The following is a 19427-nucleotide window of genomic DNA, read 5'->3' on the forward strand; positions in this document are numbered from 1 at the left end:
GCCTGGCAGCCCCCGAGGCTGCAAAGCCACTTACTCTCCTGTCTTACAGGCGGGTGCGTTCGTGCAGCTCGCCTTTCCCTTCCCTGAAGGACTTCTCGGTCCGTAGGGAGGCGGTGGGGTGTGATTCAGGCGGTTCTGCTGTCACAAGCCTGAGCTGAAGGCTCGAAACAGAGCCAAGGCAGGTTGAACCCCTCACCTTGCAGGGGTGGGAAACTCCCCCTGTGCAAACTGGAGCCTCGAAAAGCTGGAATCATCGAATCAATCCCATCCCTGTGGTGAGAGGGAGTGCCAGCCTCAACACTGTGCCTTGTGCAGGGCAAGCAGTGCTGTTTTCTAGTGATGGAGTTGGGATGATGGTGGGGATGTGAGGAGGGGCATGTCCCACACACAATAAAAGGCCCTTGGTGCACCCTCACCAGAGGGGACAGGTCTGTGCCAAGCTGCAGAGTTATTGTGCCAAGCTACAGTTATTCTCCCTGCTCTTGGTAAACTTTACAGCTGGCTCCTGCCTTTTGCAGCCTTCAACATGTCACACACCGAGTGACTTTGCTCTTGTGCAGGGCTCTGACAGAAGATAAGGTGACATGCTGAAGGGCTCCTTGTGACAAAGTTGGGAGAGTGTGTTAAAGGGAGAAGCAGGCAACCCCTCAGGGCCCTGGACAGGAATAAATCCCAGCACTGCAGGAGTTTGAAAAACAAAGCAACAGAAAACATCTTTAATAAGGTATTTTTTTCAGAAAGAGATGCTGCCAGAAGGGCAGGCAGGTGCATTGAGGTGTTCTGAGGCAGCATTTCAGGCTGTGGACAGCACAAACCCCACTGAGCTCTGCTGCATTGCTTCAGTTCCATGAAGTTTGGTCATTTAAATGTGTGTGTGGGGTTGTCCCCATTCAGTTCCAAAGAATGTGAGGAATGCTGAACAGATCTTGTGTGGGTGCCTGGCTTCACTTCTCACAGCAAGGTGCTGCTGGAACATCACTGCTCAGTCAGACACTGTTCCAGAGCTGCCATACCATACAGGTTGGCCCACTCCCCACCGTGGTGTGACACGATCACATCCCTGCACACCTTGCTGGCTCTGGCCAGCTCTACCAACACCCCCTGGAAAGCAGAGATGAGCTCAAAATCCAGCGAGGCCGGAGCGACGCGAGTCAGTAACTGGGAGAGGCTTTCCAGCCACCGTGCCTGCAGGACCGCCTGCGGCAGCCAGGGGAACAGCGGCACGCAGCCGGCCAGGGCCTGCATCCCCAGCAGCCACAGCTCACTCAGGTCAGCCCAGGCGCTCGCGTAGGCAGGGGACACGGTCAGGGCCAAGACATCGCTGCCAGGGGCTGCCTGTGCGGTGTGGGCTTGGGATAGGAAGGAAATGGTGGCTCCGAAAAACTCCCTGGCAGACTGTTCCTGGAGAGCTGGAAGGAAAAGAATCACAGGATCACAGAACCATAGGGGTGGGAAGGGTCCAACCCCCCTGCCAAAGCAGCTCCCCAGCTCATATTGCACAGGTCAGTGTCCTGAAGGGGCTGGAATCTCTCCAGAGAAGGAGACTCCACACCCCCTGGGCAGCCTGTCCCAGGGCTCCCTCACCCTCACTGGGGAAAAGTTTTTCCCCATGTTGGTGCAGAACTTCCTATGCTCCAACTTGCAGCCATTGCCCCTTGTCCTGTCCCCACAGACACTGAAAAGGGGCTGCCCATTTCCCCCTGCATCCCATACTTCAGATATTCATAAACACTAATAAGGTCCCCCCTTAGTCTTCTTCTCTCCAGGCTGAACAGCCCCAGCTCACTCAGCCTTTCCTAAAAGAAATGATTTGATACAGAGCGAGCTCGCTGAGCCAAAGGAGGGACCCTCTGGCAGGCCAGGCTGCAGCAGGGCTTTCAGGGAGGGCAGAACACCACCCCCTAGGCCTAGAAATCTCTTAATCTCAACACATCAGCCTGCTGTATCTTCTGCATGCTCTTTGCTCCTCCAGGTTTTTGGCTTTGTCACTTTTCCAGTGACAAACTGGGTCTGTTTCTGCTGTATTTGCTTTCTCCAGCCCAGCCACCCAGACCCAGTCTCTGCCTGTGCAGAGCAACGTGCAGCTTTGCCAGTGGGAGCTCTTCTTACCTGCTGAACTTGCAAGGATCCTGGCCATCATCAGGCCCAGTGTGGTGAAGTTGGCTGCTAGAACCAGGTGATCTTTCTTGGGCAGCAGTAGTGGAAGGGACTTCAGTAACATGTCCATCAAGGAGGAAAAGCTTTTGTCTCGCCTAGAGAGAAAGCAAACCCTGAGAAATGTCTCCTGAGCAGAGCCAGAAGCACCTGAAAATGTCAAGGTTAAATGCAGCACAAAATAAATAATGTAATGGGTGCAGGAAAACGGACCTCCATTTTTCAGCATAGCATCCTAAAGCTCATTTTGCAGTCATAGAATCATAGAATGCTCTGGGTTGGAAGGGACCCCAAGGGTCACAGAGCTCCAACCCCCCTGCCACAGGCAGGGACACCAACCTCCAGGCCTGGAGCTACACAAGGTTGCCCAGGGCCCCATCCAACCTGGCCTTGAACACCCCCAGGGATGGGGCACCCACCCCCTCTCTGGGCAGCCTGTTCCAGCCTCTCACCACTCTCTCTGTAAAGAACTTCCCCCTAATATCTCATCTAAACCTTCCCTCCTTCAGCTTCACTCCATCCCCCTTGTCCTGCCATTATCCACCCTTTAACAAGCTGATTCCCCTCCTGTTCCTCTGCTCCCTTCAGGGACTGGGGGGCTGCAATGAGGTCCCCCCACAGCCTTCTCTTCTCCAGGCTGACCCAGCCCAGCTCCTTCAGCCTCTCTCCATGGGGAGCTGCTCCAGCCCTCTGAACATCTCCGTAGCTCCTCTGACCCCTCTCCAACAGTCCCACATCTTCCTTGTACTGGGGCCCCAGCTCTGGACACAGGACTCCAGCTGGGGCCTCAGGAGGGCAGAGCAGAGAGGGACAGTCCCCTCCCTGTCCCTGCTGCCACCCCTCTGCTGATGGAAAGCAGTGCTCCCACTTTTTTCCCAGGCTCTCAAACCTGGCTCCTGCGGCTCAGTTACCTGATAAGGTCTGGAACAGTCACCACCAGGTTAAGAAAAATCCCACACACAGTCTGTAGACTCATTTCAGTGCTTGTCAGCAGAGTCAGGGACTCAGGCTGGGAGATCAGCACCTCCCACTGCCGCAGGAAGTACTCCCACAGCAGCTCTGGGGCCCCTTCTGAGATGAGGATGTCTCGGGGTCTGTCCTCTGCTGTTAAATGGCAGAAGCCAGGGAGCAGAAATCTGGAAGGGGAATGAATTTGGAAACACAAGACACAGTGAGTCTATGCTCTGCATCTGCATCCACCTGGGGAGGGGGGGAAAAGCCATGGAATTGGCACTGGGGGGGAGAATGGAAAAATATAAAAAGACTTAAGCAGGATTGTGCTAAAATACATCAACATGGTACTTAAAATACACACCTCAGAGCATCCTGGGGTAAGGCAGAGCCCTCAGTGCTGACCACCTCCAGTTGGGAAAGGCTTGCAGCTGTGGTGCCCTCTTTGAAATGCTTCTTGGCATAATGAACAAGGAAAGGCAAGAGCTCACAGATCTCCTGCTTGAGGGAGGATGTCTCTTCTGCCATCCAGGCTCCAAGGATTCGAACTGAAGCAAATATGAAAGGATCTTGTAGATCTTCCTGCTTAACCTGCATGGAGAAGGAAGCCAGAAAAATGACACGTTGGGGTCACTGAAGACCACAGTGGGCCAAGATGTACCTTATGCTCTCCACAGCCATGGGTATGAGCTGCTGAGTACCCATTAAACATCCCAGAGAACAGCTATCAACACCTCCCAGAGAAATGCCCAAAACCATGCTCTCTGATCGAAAGCCTTGCATTACCTGTCTCAAGTAGAATATTACAGCTCCAAATGCCTCCTCCATGATCCTCATGAGCTGCATTTTCTGCATCTCTTCCAGCAGTGGTTTCTCTTCCCTCAGGCACTCCTGGATCCCCATCTCAATAAGCACGTAACAGGCTGTTACCACTTCTTTTTTCCCCTCTGTCTCCAAGGGATCTGGCTCCTCCAGGGTCAGGCGGACCTCCACACAAGCCAAGTTCACCAGCAAGGCCAGGAACTTGCTTCCAGCACTCCCTGCTGGAATCCACTCTGACCCACAGGCTTGCACAAGGCAGGCAGCAAGCTTCAGGGCTGGGTCCCGCTGCGACTGGCTGAGTTTACTGCCCAAAATGTCAGCCAGCCCTTTGTAAAGTCTGTGGAGGCACTCACAGCCCTGTGAGTCCTGTGTGAGGGGTGGCAACTGGGGGATGAAGTGAGGCAGCACATGGCACAGCTCAAATTTGGTTACGTCTTCAGCCTTGAGAAAATCATCGGAGAGTTTCCCCAGCACAGCCAGGAGGTGTGGGGCATCTCTCTGCCAGCACTTCGCCTCTGCTACAGCCAACAGCCCCAAGAGAAGGGTCAAAGCCCTGTCAGAGCCATACCTCTGACTCACATAGGCCTGACACAGGGCAGGCACCGTCCCTTTGGTCACCAACGCTCTGGGGCCCTTGGCTGTGGCCAGGACAGCACTGAGGCACTGGTAGACATCATCGATCATGGACGTGCTGTCCGGATTGCAGGGGGAAACCAGGATGTCGTTGAAGGTGGGGATTTTGTTCAGGATCTGGGAGTGACCAGCTAACTCCGGATCGGTGCAGAAACATGCCAAGAGCGTGAGGCCCAGTGCCCGGAAGGTGTGCTCAGGGCAGCCTTCTGGGGGCTGCCTGGACGTCAGCAGGCGATTGGGGAAGGTGAATCCAATGGCATCAAAGATCTGGCGACGGGTCTTGGCGTCTGCCTCTCCAGCTCTCACCGCTTTAGCCACCTGGAAGGCAAAGCAGGGGGGAGTGGGCAGCGCAGCACAGCAAGAGGCCTTGCTAAGCTCACAGCACTGAGCGGGGAGGGGGGGGAATGGGAATGGGCCCCCAAGACAAGAAGGATGTGGAACTGTTGGAGAGGGTTCAGAGGAGCCACAAGGATGATTAGAGGGCTGGAGCAGCTCCCCTACAAAGAGAGGCTGAGGGAGCTGGGCTTGTTCAGCCTGGAGAAGAGAAGGCTGCGGGGGGACCTCATTGCAGCCTTCCAGACCCTGAAGGGAGCTTATAGGCAGGAGGGGATTCGACTTTTTAAAAGAGCAGATGATGGCAGGACAAGGGGGAATGGACTAAAGCTAAAGGAGGGAAGGTTTAGATTAGATATTAGGGGGAAGTTTTTTACAGAGAGAGTGGTGAGGGGCTGGAACAGGCTGCCCAGAGAGGGGGTGAGTGCCCCATCCCTGGGGGTGTTCAAGGCCAGGTTGGAGGGGGCCCTGGGCAGCCTTGTGTAGCTCCAGGCCTGGAGGTTGGTGGCCCTGCCTGTGGCAGGGGGGTTGGAGCTCTGTGATCCTTGGTGTCCCTTCCAACCCAGACCAGTCTGGGATTCTATGATTCTATGAAGCCCAACCTTAGTCGTAGGGAGACATGAAGCCCTGACTGTGCCATTCAGGCTGAGTGCTACTGCTGAGCTTTACCTGAGTGCTTCCAGAGCGTGGCCGTGCTGACTTGGCCCTCTGCCCCTGCTGGCCCCTCTGCCCCGGCTGGCCCCTCTGCCCACCCAACCCAAGGCCGGGCTCCCTCTGTCTCGCCCCTGGGCACACCGAGGCCTCGAAGCGCCGAGCCCTCCCCCCCGCCGACAGCCGCTCTCGTTTCCCGCGGCGGGTCCCGCCCGTTCCTCAGGCCCCGGCGCCGTCCCACAGCGGTTCCCTACCAGGAGAAGGGCCGCGAACTGCTCGCTGTCGTTCCTCGCGTCTCTGAGCACGCCGAGGCACCTCTTCAGCGTCGAGTTTCCGTCCCCGCAGCCCGAGGCCATGGCCGGGCTGGCCGGTGCGCTGACAGGGATGAGCTCCGCGCCCGCCGGCACCCGGATCTCTCTCAGCCCCGCCCCTCACCGCGACCCCGTGCCGCCTCTCAGCCAATCCGCTCGCCGCTGCCCCGCCGCCGGCCAACCGCCTGCCGCCTTGTTGGGCAGTGCCTGAAGCCACCGCCTCCGCGGGGCCCGTGGGCAAATCACCTGTGGCTGCGCGGCCTTCTCGGCTGCTGGCTGCGGGAGGGCGGCACCGCCCCGCCGTGACCCGGCACGGCCGGCTCCGGAGCCCCGGCACAGACCGGACGGCGCACGCAGAGGCGCTCCCGGTCCCAGGAAGCGGCGGTTCAGCTTCCGGGCGAGGGGTGAGCGGGCGCCCGCCCGCCCGCCGCTGCTGCTGCTGCTGCTGAGGCGCCGCCGCCATGGCCGCGGGGCAGGAGGCCGCGCTGCCCCCCGGCCCGCCGCGCTGGAGGCCCGGTCCCGCCTGGCGCCCGGCCCCGCCGCCCGCCTGAGGCCGCCGAGCTCACCTCGCCATGCGCCCCTGGTAAGTACCCGGCGGTTGCCGGCTGCGCTGCGTCCTGCTGCCCAACCCGGCGGGGGCCCGTCCCGGGGGTACTGACCGGCCGCGGGAGGCTCCATACAGAGACCGGAGCGGGGGTGGTACTCGAGCCGGGCACCCCGGGGCCTCCGCCATCGGCATCTCTTGGTCAACTCCAACTCCCCGACGCCGAGTCACCGCGGCCGGCGTGGACCGAGCCGCCCTCGCCCCGCACGTACACCCCGCACCGGAGCGGGGGCTGCGGCGCGGAGAGTAGGGGGGGGGCGGGAAGTTTCCTTAGCCGCGGGTTTCTCTTCCCGCCTTGAAGTTTTCCTCCTGCAGCCCCCTCGCCGCCGGACGGTTGGGTGAAATCCCCTTACCGAGCCAGGAATTTGGGGGTTGATCCCTCCCACTCTCCCCTTTTGCCTTTGGGAAACTCCTTGCGCCCGGCAGCGCTTCCTCACCCTTTGGAAACAGGTGATATTAGGCACTTGCAAAATGATTAATTAGGCTGGGGATCAGCCTAATCAACGCTTTTGTGACCTGTGCCCTGTGGAGCAAAATACGAGGCAAAACCAGGTCGATAACTCCACGTTTCCCTGTGTTGCTGTCTTCCTGCTTGTTTGTTTCTGGCTGGTACCAGCCAGCGCCTGTGCATGAGCAATGACATGGCCAGGCAGATGTGCAGGGCTTACCAGTGAGCGGTGACATGGCCAGGCAGATGTGCAGGGCTTACCAGTGAGCGGTGACATGGCCAGGCAGATGTGCAGGGCTTACCAGGGAGCTATGACATGGCCAGGCAGATGTGCAGGGCTTACCAGGGAGCGGTGACATGGCCAGGCAGATGTGCAGGGCTTACCAGTGCCTCTGTCACACTTACGGTGCTGGCTGGGTGTCCGTTCATCCCACTGTGGGATGAATTTCAGTCAAAACTGAAGTTTCCCAGCTGTGTCTTTGGAATCCAGTTGGCTGTGACACTGGATACTTTGCCACTGAAACTGATGGTGTCTAGAGGAGGAAATCACGAGGGCGATGGGAAGGGATGTGGTGGTGGCTGCTGTGGTTCCACCCGAAACTTGGCTGCTGCAGACTTCACCTTAGTGTCGTGTATTAATAGTTACTTAGCAGCAGCTGGGCAGAGTCACAGCTGATAAGATAAGATGTTCCTTTTCCTCTGCAAATGCTCAGCTGAACACGTGCAAGAAGGTATCGATTCCTAGTGGATGTTTTGTGTTTCATATCCTATCTGTTTCTAGAACCCCACTGCTGCCCACAAAGGCCATGGAGAAGAGGTTGGAAGCCAAGCCCAGCATTAGCGCCCGATTTCTGTCGCGATACTACCTGGGAAAACCTGTGAAGGAGCTGAGAATTCTGCAGCTGTTCTACCTGTGGGCTTGCCTGTGTGCCTTGTGTTCCTCAGCAGGTGATTCTTCTGTTCTCTTTCTGACTCTCTGTTTTTATGATCTTTATCCCCCTCACTTGTTTAAAGGGTGAAATTATTTGCTGCTATACATTGTAGCCGGTTTAAAAACCAACCAAACAAAACCCCACCCTTAATAGTTACTAAATGAGCTGTCAGAAGGGTAGGAGAGATGTGGGGGCATGAGGTGTCCCTTCTCCTAACACTGTTGCTCTGATAACCAACTGCTGTTTTGAGTCACTTGGCAGCAGGGTGTCTGTCTGTCCCATGCAGCTACTGTTGTGTGTGTTAGCACACGGTGCTGGCTTTCAAGCACTCGCCTGTGTCTCTCAGAGAGCTTTCTCTGAGCTGAGAACTCTTTATTCCCCCCCTGCAAAATGAAGAAATTTTTTTCTTTTTAAATAATATCAGCTAAGGAATACTTGAAGCAAGTAGGGAAGGCAGGCAGGGATGTTTTGTTTGGTCTTCAAACCTTTAATGCGCTCCCCAAACACAGTATGTCAATAACCTGTATTTGCCTACAGGCAATTGTTATGTTTGGGTTTGATTATTTCCTGTTCAAACTTGAGCAGCCAAGCTTTTCCTCAAGTAAATAACCAAGTTAATGGCTTGTATGGAACCTTTCACATAACATTTTCCTTTTAAGAATTTAAAAAGTTCCGATTCTGACTTTTCAGAGAGACATGTTAAGTTCCTGTGAGTGTTTCCTGGCTGCACCTTCACCAAGAGGTGGTACTTTTCCCATGAGTGTAGGTAGCATTCACCAGATCCTAGTTAAGAAAGTTACATGCCTTTTTTCCCCCCTCATTGTTCAAGTTCCAGTGAATTACAGGTGTACTGAGACTGCCACTGCCTCAGACAGCTGCCAGCTGCATTCTTTTTGCTGTGTCTTAATGGTAGCAAGGTATGGAAAGGGTGTGTGTGTGTTTTTCCTTTGTTTCTTGGTTATGTGGACATGTTTTCTAAGCTGCTGCAGTCTCTGTTGTTTCTCCAGGCCTTCCTGGACACTTAGAGTGACAGATTTGATTAATCTAGTGAGCTGTGTGACCTTAATCAGCTATTTTAGAGCCTGGAAAAACATACTTGTATTCCTGTTCCTAGCCGAGGATTCTCAGTGCTCTGTGTTTGGATGGTGTGTCAGGCAGATAGTGTGTTTCCTCGTGGACTGAGCTTTCAGCATGGCTTTTCCTGCCTTTAATATCTTAGGAGTTTAGAGCTGTGAATCCTGTGTTGCTCTTAGAGGGTGTTTGGGATGGTGCTGTGGTGTTTGAGGGCTGATCTGCTTGGGGGAGTTAAACCCACGAAGGCTGATGCGTGTGCAGAGGAACATGTAATTAGGTGTGACATAGTTATCCCAGTGTGGGCACTCTGTCCTCTGTGTAGTTTGTTTTCTTTTGGTCCTGTTTGTGTCACTTGGGCAGCAGAGTTTGGTAAACTGAAGAGGAATTTTGTTTGCTTAGAAATGTGTATGATGGTGTTATGCAAGAGGAGCTATGTTAACATAATTGGTTACATGTGAGGATTTAAAAAGTCTATAGAGTCAAGTCTTTAACCATTAATCTCATATCAGGAGGGATTAACTGCCTGAGCAAGTCTGTGAACCTGAGCTTATTAATAGGAACTGTTCTTGCCTGTTCCTTTCCCCTGCTGCTCAGCAAAGCTGTGAGCTGCATCGCCAGGACAGGAACTCCTGAGTTCCTGAGAAGAGCAGCGGGTTTTGTTCTGATACAGTAGGGAAGGAAAAAAATTACAAAAACAATATTAAGAAGTGACTAAGCACACCCACTGTGCAGGCATCTTGTGACCAGTGCTGTGCTAGGCTGGGTAGGCTGCTGGGGCTTAGAAGGGAACTCGTCCTCAGGGACGTGTCTGCTGACAGGGTTGTCGTGCTTTGCTCTGAAGCTGCTGGCATTGATGCTGTCAGTGACTGGATTTACTGGCCTGACCCAGCCTGTGAATTCCTCTGTGTGACTGCTGTGTGTGTCTGCATTGTGTGCAGCACCAGGAACTGGAAGGGCCTGAGCAAGCTGCTCTCTCTGTAGGTGGGAATTGGTAACTGGTACTCACAACTGGCTTCTCTCATGGTGCAGGTCTGTGTCTGCTGAGTGCAGGTGCAGCACCAGGTGCTGTGGAGGTCCCTGTTCACAAGGCTGCCAACAGCAACGTGTGGCTTCTCATCACAACAGTGTATTTGGTCTGTAGTGTGTTCCCACAGGGCTCTCAGGAAGGAAGTGCTTAGCCAGCAGACTGGGTGGATTTTCCTGGCAGAACATCTTTCATCTTTCCAGAGGTGAAACTCAAGTGTAGACTGAAGAGCTCTGCTCTCTGCCATGGCATTTAGAGTTGTCCCACCAAAGGCCAAGGGACTTGCTTAGGTGAGAAGTGGTATGGTTCTGTGGAAAGTGTACATCAGGAATGCTGGATGGGTATGAGTTGTCAGTTCACTTGTCATTCCTGGGGGTTAGCTGAGTTTTAAGCTGTACAGTAGATCAGAAGCCACGTTGGATCATTTCAAATAAACGTTCAGAGTTCTGGAAATGAAATCTGGGCAAAATACAACTCAAATCTCTGTGTCCTGGTTTAACAGTGGGTTAAAAGAGAAGCAGAATGCTCTCAGCATGGTAGTGTTGTGTCATCTGGGCTAAGTCATGGCTTTGGCATAACTAGGAGATGCTTATGGGGACTCAGGCTTCACGTTTTAGGTTAATAAATGTAATACTTGTGCTTTGTAGTGATTTTTCACAAGGAATATCTTCCCTGTGAACATTTTAAAATGTTCTGTTTGTTGTAAGCCTGTTACTAGAAAGCTGCTGCTGAATGTCACAGGTTCTGTATCACGCCTTAATTTGAGTGGCATGTATGAGCCAGGGCTGACACCTGGGGAGAGGTGGGTGAGCACTGGTTGAGGAATTTTTGGGGTGTGGGAAGCAGCACAGTCCCCTTTTGACCAGAATATATTAGGGACAGCACTTCATTTTTAACAAAGTGATGTATTTTTATTTTTTTTTTTAGGCTAGACTAGGTCTGAAGGGAGAAGATCCTCTTGAAAGTCACAGCAAGTGTGTTACTCTTCCAGTTGCCACTCGGTTCTTTAAGCCTGCGTGTACACCGACATACCTCTTGTGTGTGCAGCCCACCCCCACCTCCTACTCTGTCCTAATTCCAGGCCAGGCTAGTGCCAGGTGCTTGTCCCTGCCTGTGCACAGTGTGTGTCAGGGTGGCTGTCAGTCCAAGCACTTCAGAGTGTAATGAGGTCGGTTGTTGCCCCGGGCGGGCAGGCTGTGCCCGTCTAGTTGCTCTCGAACGAAGTGCCGTACGTTGATGAAGTGTGACAAGCCTGGTGATGATTTTAAAGGTGTTGATGTCAACTTCTCTCTCTGTTGAACATATGCAATGTTTCATTTACACGTTGCAGTTGGTGGTTGCTGGAGTGAAGAGCTTCCCCACCTTCTGCACAGTTGTGGGTTCAGACACCCACGGGGAGCTCTGGTGTCCTGTGACTGGGTCATGGATCTCGAGTGCATCTTGGTGCAGCTGATACCAACTCTCTGTGGCCTTGTCTTCAAACTGCCTTTGCTGAGCTGGTTTCACAATAAGCTATAAATTGCACTTTTGCTTCCTGCTTTCTGATGTCTCAAACCCAAGTTTTTCCCTCATGGTGGTGTGAGTTCTCTTTTTGGGCTGAAATTCTTGGTGCAGTAGGAAATTCCACGCAGAAGGAACATGAGTATGGCCATCACACTTTATTTTAAGCAATTGGCTAATCCTTTCTGGGTAAGAACATCCCTGTGCATGGATGCCTTTAACGATTAGGAGTGCAAACACTGTGACACCTACAGTGTTTGAGAACTGAATTACGATCAAACCTGTCCTCCATCTTCCCACTTGTGTTATTTGGTCACACAAGGATATCCAAGTTGTTCAAGGTTATAAGCACTACGACTTTCCCCTTCCTTCAGCACTTGGGGATGGTGCAGGAGGAATGGGAAAGTCACAGCATTCTTCTGTCACTGACTTTGGGTGTTAGCTGTAGTTCAGAGGGTCATAGTTCCCTCAGACTGGTGTCTGTGTTGTGGTTGCCCCTTGGAAAGCTTCCTGCTGCGTGAGCCTGCCGTGGCTCAGCAGGGCTGTCGGGGTTGTGCTGGGTGTTGAGACCTTGCATGATTTCTCCAGGAATCACAAACCAAACTGCAGTGCCATCATCTCAGTCACTTTTAATTGTTGTGTGAGGCATGGAGATGTGTGTGGTTTTTCTGCAGTGCCTCAACATATCCCATCTTTAATGTATTGTAGTTTGGAAGTGACAGAAGCGGGGTGAGAATTTTCAGGGGAGACAGACAGACAGATCTGTAGCCTCTCCATCTGTGCCAGCTAGTTTGTTCAGCTCACACTGTAGAGAATGTGAAGTCTGTTTGTTTGGAGTTACTGCAATACTAATATTTTACTGAAATTTTCTTTATATGCTGCCAAGAAATGGGGATTGGGATATTATAATTTAAATTCAGACTTCTTTATTTTAATGGAGAAAAAGTTGTGTTCAAGAACCCCATTCTGGACAGGCAGGGTGCCAGATCTGGAGCATATTCTCCAGCTGCACTACTCGAAGTCCAGGGATATGGTTTGTAAAGTAATCTTCCAGTGACCTATTATCCCTTGGATGCTGAACACAGCACAGTGTAACAGTCTCATAGGTCATTAGTCTATTTTTAGGGAGTCCTTAATCTGAAGAGCTCTGAATTTTGGAAGCCTTTAATCCATTGATCCCTGCAAGCACTCATTTTTCATGCTAAGAAAAAAAAATCCACATGCAAAGCAATTGCTGCTTTACTGCTGATCTGAAGTAACTTGACTCTTAGAAAATGTATTTGATGGAGAATTTCTGTTAGAGAAAGCACTAGTGGTGGAGTGGAGTGGTGGTGAGGAGAGGCCTTGCAGACGTCTGTTGTAGATGTAATGACTTCTCAAATGGAGTAATTTCAGTCCAGTAACTGACTCCAGGTATCAGTATGAAAGAGGGAAACCTGCCTTTATACTGTGAACCAAGGCAGTGTCCCTGTTAACAAGGGTCTCCTTCAAGGCAGACTGTGGGCAGGGGGGCAGAGCTGTCGACCGGTTACAGTATGAAACTGCACTGGAGATTCCTGGGTTCAATTTCTGGCTCTGAACTTGCTGTGTGACCTCAGCCTCACCATTCTGTCGGTGCCTTGTGGTCCTGTCTGAAACAGGAGTGTTTCTCTTCACTCCCTTGCTATTAAAAAGAGTGGTGGTTCTGTTGGTGGGAGGTGCAGATACTGGATCGTTACTTTAAATCTAATACAAGTACTGGACACTGAGGCTGGGCATAGATTCTGCAAAGTCCCCACTTAACTGTCCTGTACCCTCTCTCCCACACTGCTCCCATGCCTTAAATTCTTCTTGACAATAGTGATGAGCATCTGTTGTCTGCTGCTTTGAAGGATTGAGAATTGTCTTTGCCTTCCCTCCCCTTTCCCAGATGCAAACTGGAACAGATCTAAATGCGAGCTGGGGAAGATCCTGCTTGGTGGCCATCTGAGATCGTGGGAAGATCACCATTTACAGCTGCTGGAAGGATTTCACACCGTGCAGTCCTGTCAGGCCGCTTGCTGCCGGAGCCCCACCTGTGATACCTTTTGGTTCTGGGAAAATATGTGCATCCAGGTGAACTGCACTATGCCTGGCACATGTCAGGCAAACAGGACTGGCTTTTCTGACTCTGTTCTGGTGTTTTTAAAGAAACCAAAAAGCACAGAGCGCTTGTTAAAGCTTCAAACAGATGGGGATGTGAAGACCTGGTTTCACAAGTGGTTGGACTGGGGCATCCCTCTGCAGGGGAAACAAAGACTGCGGAGATCGTTCCAGAAGCGGAGCTTGGCAGGTAACAGGGTGGAACTCCTAAAAAGGGATATAGCAGCAAGCCCCAGCAGTGGGGCTGCAGCCAGAGCATCAGGTAGCAGATCCAGGAGCAGCCGAAGTGAAGCGGAGCGCTTGAAGGACCAAGTACTGAGGCGCTTGGTGGCAGACAGACCTGTGTCTGAAGGCCACCCGGGTCAGAAGAAGGACTCAGCGACAGATGGACAGAATGCAAGAGAGCAGAAAACCAAAAGCCCCTTCCCTCCTAAAAGCAATAATGTGAACAGATCGAGTGATGCAGACAGTGTTGGCTTGCTGCAGGTAAGTGTGGTCGCTGGGGCTGAAACCAGGCTGCCTTGGGCAGCTGTCACTTTCCTACTCAGTCTTGCTTTATGTAGACTTTGACTTGAAACTGCTGAAGTGATGATAGGAGACCTTTCTGGATGCCTTCTTTCAGTCTCCTGGCAACGAGGCAAAGCCAAAGATTGGCATTTTGTGTTTGGCTTTTTGGGGGTTTGTTTTCCCCCCCTCTTCTAGCTGGGATAAGCTAAAAAAGGCTCTCTTTAGATCCTGTATTCCTTTGACTGCTGACTTGAGGCAGTTTAGTACATGATTTTATAGGCTCGTGGACAGTTTCCAGTGTATTCTCAAGTCAGCCTGCTTGCTTGAGTTGGCATCTTATTTTGTTTTTGAAGATTACTTCAGCTCCTCAAATCCCCAGAAGCTTACATTGGCATTGGCTGAATGAGTCCAGTTTAGTCTCTACTCCAAACACTATGATGGTCATCGAGTAAATCTAGATGTTAGTCTTAAAGAGAAACTGGCACATTTGAATTGTTAAATGACATTTGTCTTTTTAAATCTGCCAATTTTGAGCCATATGGACAAAAGCCCATGTGCTCATCATGGTGAAATCAAGGAACAGTTTCACAAAGCAGAATTTAAATACCTTTTGCCATGTCCCATGTGCTCATCACAGCGAAATAAATTCTGCTTTGTGAAACTGTTCCTTAAGTACCTTTTGCCATGTTTCTAGGGTTTGACCCTGTTGAAGCCTTTTGCCTTCTGGAAACTTGACTGAATTTATTTGTCTTCCTTGTACTCCAGTCTTGGTTCCAGGTAGGGCTGCGTCTGGCTGAGCCACCACCCTGCTGAGCAGGATGTGGAGAGCAGCCAAGGGACACGCCGCGAGCTCCAGGGCAGCCCGGGTGGCGTGTGAAATCGTGTGCTGAAGCTTTACAAATGTTTGATTTTCCAGAACCCCACAGCATTTAGGGCTGACTCAAGATCTCAGCTTTCTCTCTCCCCTGCAGTATTGCAGCATTTCCATCCTGCCTGTTCTTTCCTTCTCATCATACTTGAGCTTTACACGCTGACCCCATTCTTTCCCTTGTTATGCATGCGGTGCGTGCGAAGCTTCTTTGCTGCCAGTCTTAAATGTCTTCTGCTGCTCTTGGCTAATAATTGCTGTATCTCTCTGCTGGTTCAGTTTGCAGTGTTGCATTATTACTGTTCGGTGCCTGTCCAGCAAATTGGTTACAAATATTATTTAATAACATAGATTGATCAGCTTCTGAACGTTGCTGAGTGTGCAGGATTTCCCATCTTTAGGAAGTGCTCTCTGTTGTCACTAAGGTGCACTTCTGCACATATGCTGGGGAAAGGCTTTTCTTTTCCTTATTGGTTTTTGCTAGTAAGAAAGCCCAGATCTCTTGACAAAATGTAGGGTTCATCAAAATAAAACCTTCTTACTAAAATATATTGGCTGTGATGGAATTTCTGCCAGTCACAATTTTGAGGTTTAGGTTAGAGTTTTTGGGGAAGAGATAGAATTAAAAAAAAATAATCCACCTTAATAGGAGTATTGAATTGAATCTGGTTCTACCCAGCCCTGGGCTAATTCCTTGATTATTGAACCATCTAAATTTCACTGGCATAATACAAGACAAGCTATGCAGCTGTCCTTGCATTTCTATCTGAGAACCGTTTACTTTGGGCCAAGGATATAACATTTGAGGCTGTGTACTTGGGATATGGCCAGCCTTTGCAGGAGGGAGATGCTAAAGCAGGGAGTTTTCCAACTCAGGTTGGTTTTGGGCCAGAATAAGTGAAATTACATATATGCTGAATTCAGTAGAATTTCACCTGGGCTATGTTTGGTCCAGCACATGGAGCACAGGGCTTCGGAAGGTGAATGCTGGGCATTTCATACCGTGTTCTTCAAGAAGGTTTGGTGGGTGGGCTGGAAGGATGGGAGAACACTGGATTGTTACTGCATGCAGAGCAGTTCATACCTGGGAGCATCAAACATCTGAAGTGGGAAAGGACATTTGAGGTCAAAGTGGCTCTTAACTCCTCTCTGAAAGAGGAGGAAGGAATTAATGTGCATATTCTCCTCTTATGTTGGCGAACACTGAGTGTGTGGCATGGCACATCTTTTCCTTTGCTCCTAGAGCCTCAGGGAAAAGTCAGGTTTAAGGCAGGTTTAGGAAAACATTGCCTCACTGAGTTTTAATTTTCCCCTTGCAGTTCTGAGAGCGCCGCAGCCATCTGCAACGTCCTTTGCTGATGTGCAGCTAGCATTAACTTGGGGGTTTACTGTATCCAGGCTACAGAGCCAGAGATGGGTGAAGGAGAGTGTATGAGGATAAACTGCAGTGCACCCTGCTCATCAGCCCTTAACATAGGAAGAGAAATCTGTGCTTTTTTGTGTGAGTGACACTGTCCAGGCTCTGTTTTCTGGGTTTTGGGGTTTTTTTTAAGTTTTCCTGCTTCACAAAAATATTTGTTAATTTTAAAAGATAGCAATGCCTTTAACTGCCAGTCAGGAGAAGCATTTAAGCACAGTGCTGCTGACAAGAAGGGCTGCTGCAGCACTGCACCAGCTCTGCAGGGAGGCTGGGGAAAGCTGCAGCCTTTAAAGTAGAATTGTTAGGACAGAGGCAGTGAGCTCCTTCCTGCACTCACAACTCTGGCTACTGGTGTTTGACTCTTGCTGTCCTGCTTCCTGCTGGTGCTTGGGTGCTCTGTACCCTGTGAGGAAGGAGGAAAGGTCTCTTCACAGCCAGCACTAACTCTTCAATGGCTTGTGACATTGCCCATGTTTTTGTGAGTAAAGCTGAAAGGAGCCTGTTTTGTAGGGCCAGGGTCAGCAAAGTAAGGCCCATTTAAATGGAAAAAAAAATATCCAGAATACAGATACTTTTTCTTCTAGTAGCTTAAGTTCAATGTCAGTTCTGATGCACATTGCTGCTCTTGTTTCATCTTACAGATGTTGGACACTTGTACAGGGAGACCAGATCACTTGCCCTGGTCCAAAGGCAGAAGCAGAAGTGCCTGACACTCCTACATTCACTCAGGCCAAGATGCTGCTTCTGTTTTCTAAGTTAATAAGGTAGATCAGCTGGCAAACTTCTAGTCTGCTCCTCATTTATCCCCAAGAATGACATCTTCTCTTTGCTTTAAAGAATTCAGGGTTATGGAGTAAAGATAAGAAGTGTATCAGCTTGCAAGCTTTAGAGGCATTTTTGACTGTGATGTTGCCCCAGGCAAAGCTTATCTAATTCGAGCTCTCCACAGATGTTTGGCTGTCAAGTCATCCTGGAGACTTCTGGGAGGAAGAGGATCTCTCTTAACTGTAAAGTTGTTTGGGGCTTTTTTTTTAAGGCATTAAAGCAATTCAAGGAAGCATCCAGCTCTCTGAAAAAGCAGAGACTCTGCTGCTGTGCCCAGCAGGGTGATGTTGGGTGCCAGCGAGCTGTTTGATGGCTGTGCTGGCAACCTGTCTGGTTTGATTCTTGCTAAGGAAGACATGGTTCCCCACAGTGGCATGAAGTCGTGGAGACTTGGTACTCCTGTGCCATTCCTAAACAGTCTGTCTCAAGTGTCTGAGTTCCCCTCTTGCCATGCCAGTAAAGAAACCTTGCCGAGAAGCCTTCAGTTCCTTCACGCTACTCCTGGCGTGACTGGCTGCTGGGGGTACGTGCAGGATGGCTTTACTTTTTACAACTGGCTTTTAGTGTTTTCTGAAGCCCAGCCTGTTTACTAACCAGGATGTTGCCCACCATGGTCAAAAGAGTTTTTACAATTCCCATTTCCTGGACTGAATGCCAGCAGTGTGGTATAAAAGCTTGAGAACATTTCCTCCAGTCTGAGGTTTTGATCAGCTGCTCTAGCAAGGGTTAGCAGTGGTCAGTTCAACTCCAAAACAAGTCCCAAATCAAAGAAGATATATTGTTCCATTTTAAGGATTTAGCAGATGCTCTCAAAATAGAGTTAGCTCCACAAGCTGTGCTGCACGCTTGTACTTCATGGTGGAAGGGGAATTGTCAAGATCCTGGCATGCAAAGTACTGGAATGGGGCTAGGTGCTGTAAAAGGAATTTCCTGATGAAAGAAAGGAAATTGTTACTGCCACTTTGATTATTTTCAATAAAGCAGCTCATCCTCTATGGATGTGAGTGAACCTTCTGCCCACAAGCTCAGCTCCCTGCCCCTGCGGCACGCACGCAGGGAACTCTTTGTGTCAGGTCACCTTGCTTTGAAGAGTGATTCTGAAGGAAATTTTCTCTTGCAATGATTTGAATGTTATGTAAAAATGCCATTGCAATCCTCCTGCTTGGTGCTTGCCAACTGCACAGCTTTACAAAAAGGAATACATGGCTGAAATGAATGGCCCAGGTGAACTCCACGTTGTGAGGTTTTTTGCTTCTGTCTTACTCCACCTCTTCTCTTAGCTCCACTCGTTGCAATTTTGAACCTAGATCTCCTGGCCAGATTGTCACAACAACAACTGTGATACTTAAGATGTTGTAGTTAAACCTAAGGTCCTAACCAGTGTTTAGCTGAGCTAGAAGTGGCCTGTCTGCCATGGGAGAAACACTTTAGAAAAGAGGAAGCAGTAAAGCATCCTGCTTCTGAGGAAAACAAACCAGGGGCTTTCCTGCCTCTGCAACTGAAGAATTGCAGTGAACACAGTTAAAACAAAACTGATGTTCAGCATTCAGAGACAGGCAACTTTTTCCTTTGCAGATCCACACAGGAACATCTGCACCAGAGCCCTCAGTGTTGGCTACGTTCTCCAGCCCTGTGGCACAGGGCTTGACAGCCCCAGGGAAGACTGAGAAGCCTGGGCAGCCGGATGATGCTTTGGCCCATCCTCACTCCTCAGATGTGTTGCCCACAGTCAGCCCCGTGCCAGGGAAAAGCACAACAAAGATGCAGACAGCTACTTCTGTGCCAAGTGGAGCTCCCACAAACAGCAGTGTTTCTACAGTCCAGACCACTGCTGCATCACCAAGTACTACTGCCACCACACCAGGTGAGAACATGCCTTCAGAAACGTTACCTGGTGAGGTCTTGTTGACCAGTCATTGCAGGGTTAAAAAAGATGAGAAATTATGATGCCTTTGAAAAAGTGCTGAGGTGCATGCTTCAAAAGCCAACTACCTGTTCATCTATTTGAAATGGAATGGCAAGAATATTCTTAACAGGGGTTGAAAGGAAAATGTAAATAAGAGAACCAGGTTTGTGTTTTGATTTTCCATAATCAGTGTGGTAGCAATGCAGGGGTTTTAAAAATAATTCTCTTAGCCCCCAAGCAGTTTTCCCCAAAAGAAATACCATGGATTCCTCATATATTTGTGAAGGTCTGAAATTGCAGTGTGGTAAATAGTGTTATCCTGCTGTGCCAGGAAACTGCAGCT

The 19427-nt window shown here is 50.5% G+C and overlaps 2 protein-coding genes across 2 annotated transcripts in view; one reads left to right on the forward strand and one right to left on the reverse strand.

The window, feature by feature from the left end:
• Positions 1-696: 696 nt before the first annotated feature.
• NCDN (neurochondrin) lies at positions 697-5900 on the reverse strand (the record flags this gene model as incomplete). Its single annotated transcript, XM_084274275.1, has 6 exons — positions 697-1409; positions 2110-2252; positions 3066-3290; positions 3470-3696; positions 3892-4878; positions 5799-5900. 6 exons carry the CDS (start codon positions 5898-5900, stop codon positions 976-978), a joined length of 2118 nt encoding a protein of 705 aa, XP_084130401.1. The 3' UTR covers positions 697-975.
• A 1813-nt stretch (positions 5901-7713) lies between these two features.
• KIAA0319L (KIAA0319 like) overlaps positions 7714-19427 on the forward strand; it is a gene marked incomplete at its 5' end in the record, with an annotated part of 28647 nt that continues 16933 nt past the window's right edge. Inside the window, 3 exons of the mRNA XM_084274329.1 lie at positions 7714-7855; positions 13347-14044; positions 18754-19042. Coding sequence (XP_084130455.1) covers positions 7714-7855; positions 13347-14044; positions 18754-19042 — 1129 coding nt within the window. The remainder of the gene's footprint in view (positions 7856-13346; positions 14045-18753; positions 19043-19427) is intronic.

This window comes from Gallinula chloropus, assembly GCF_964237585.1.
Source record: "Gallinula chloropus genome assembly, chromosome: 22".
NCBI lineage: Eukaryota > Metazoa > Chordata > Aves > Gruiformes > Rallidae > Gallinula > Gallinula chloropus.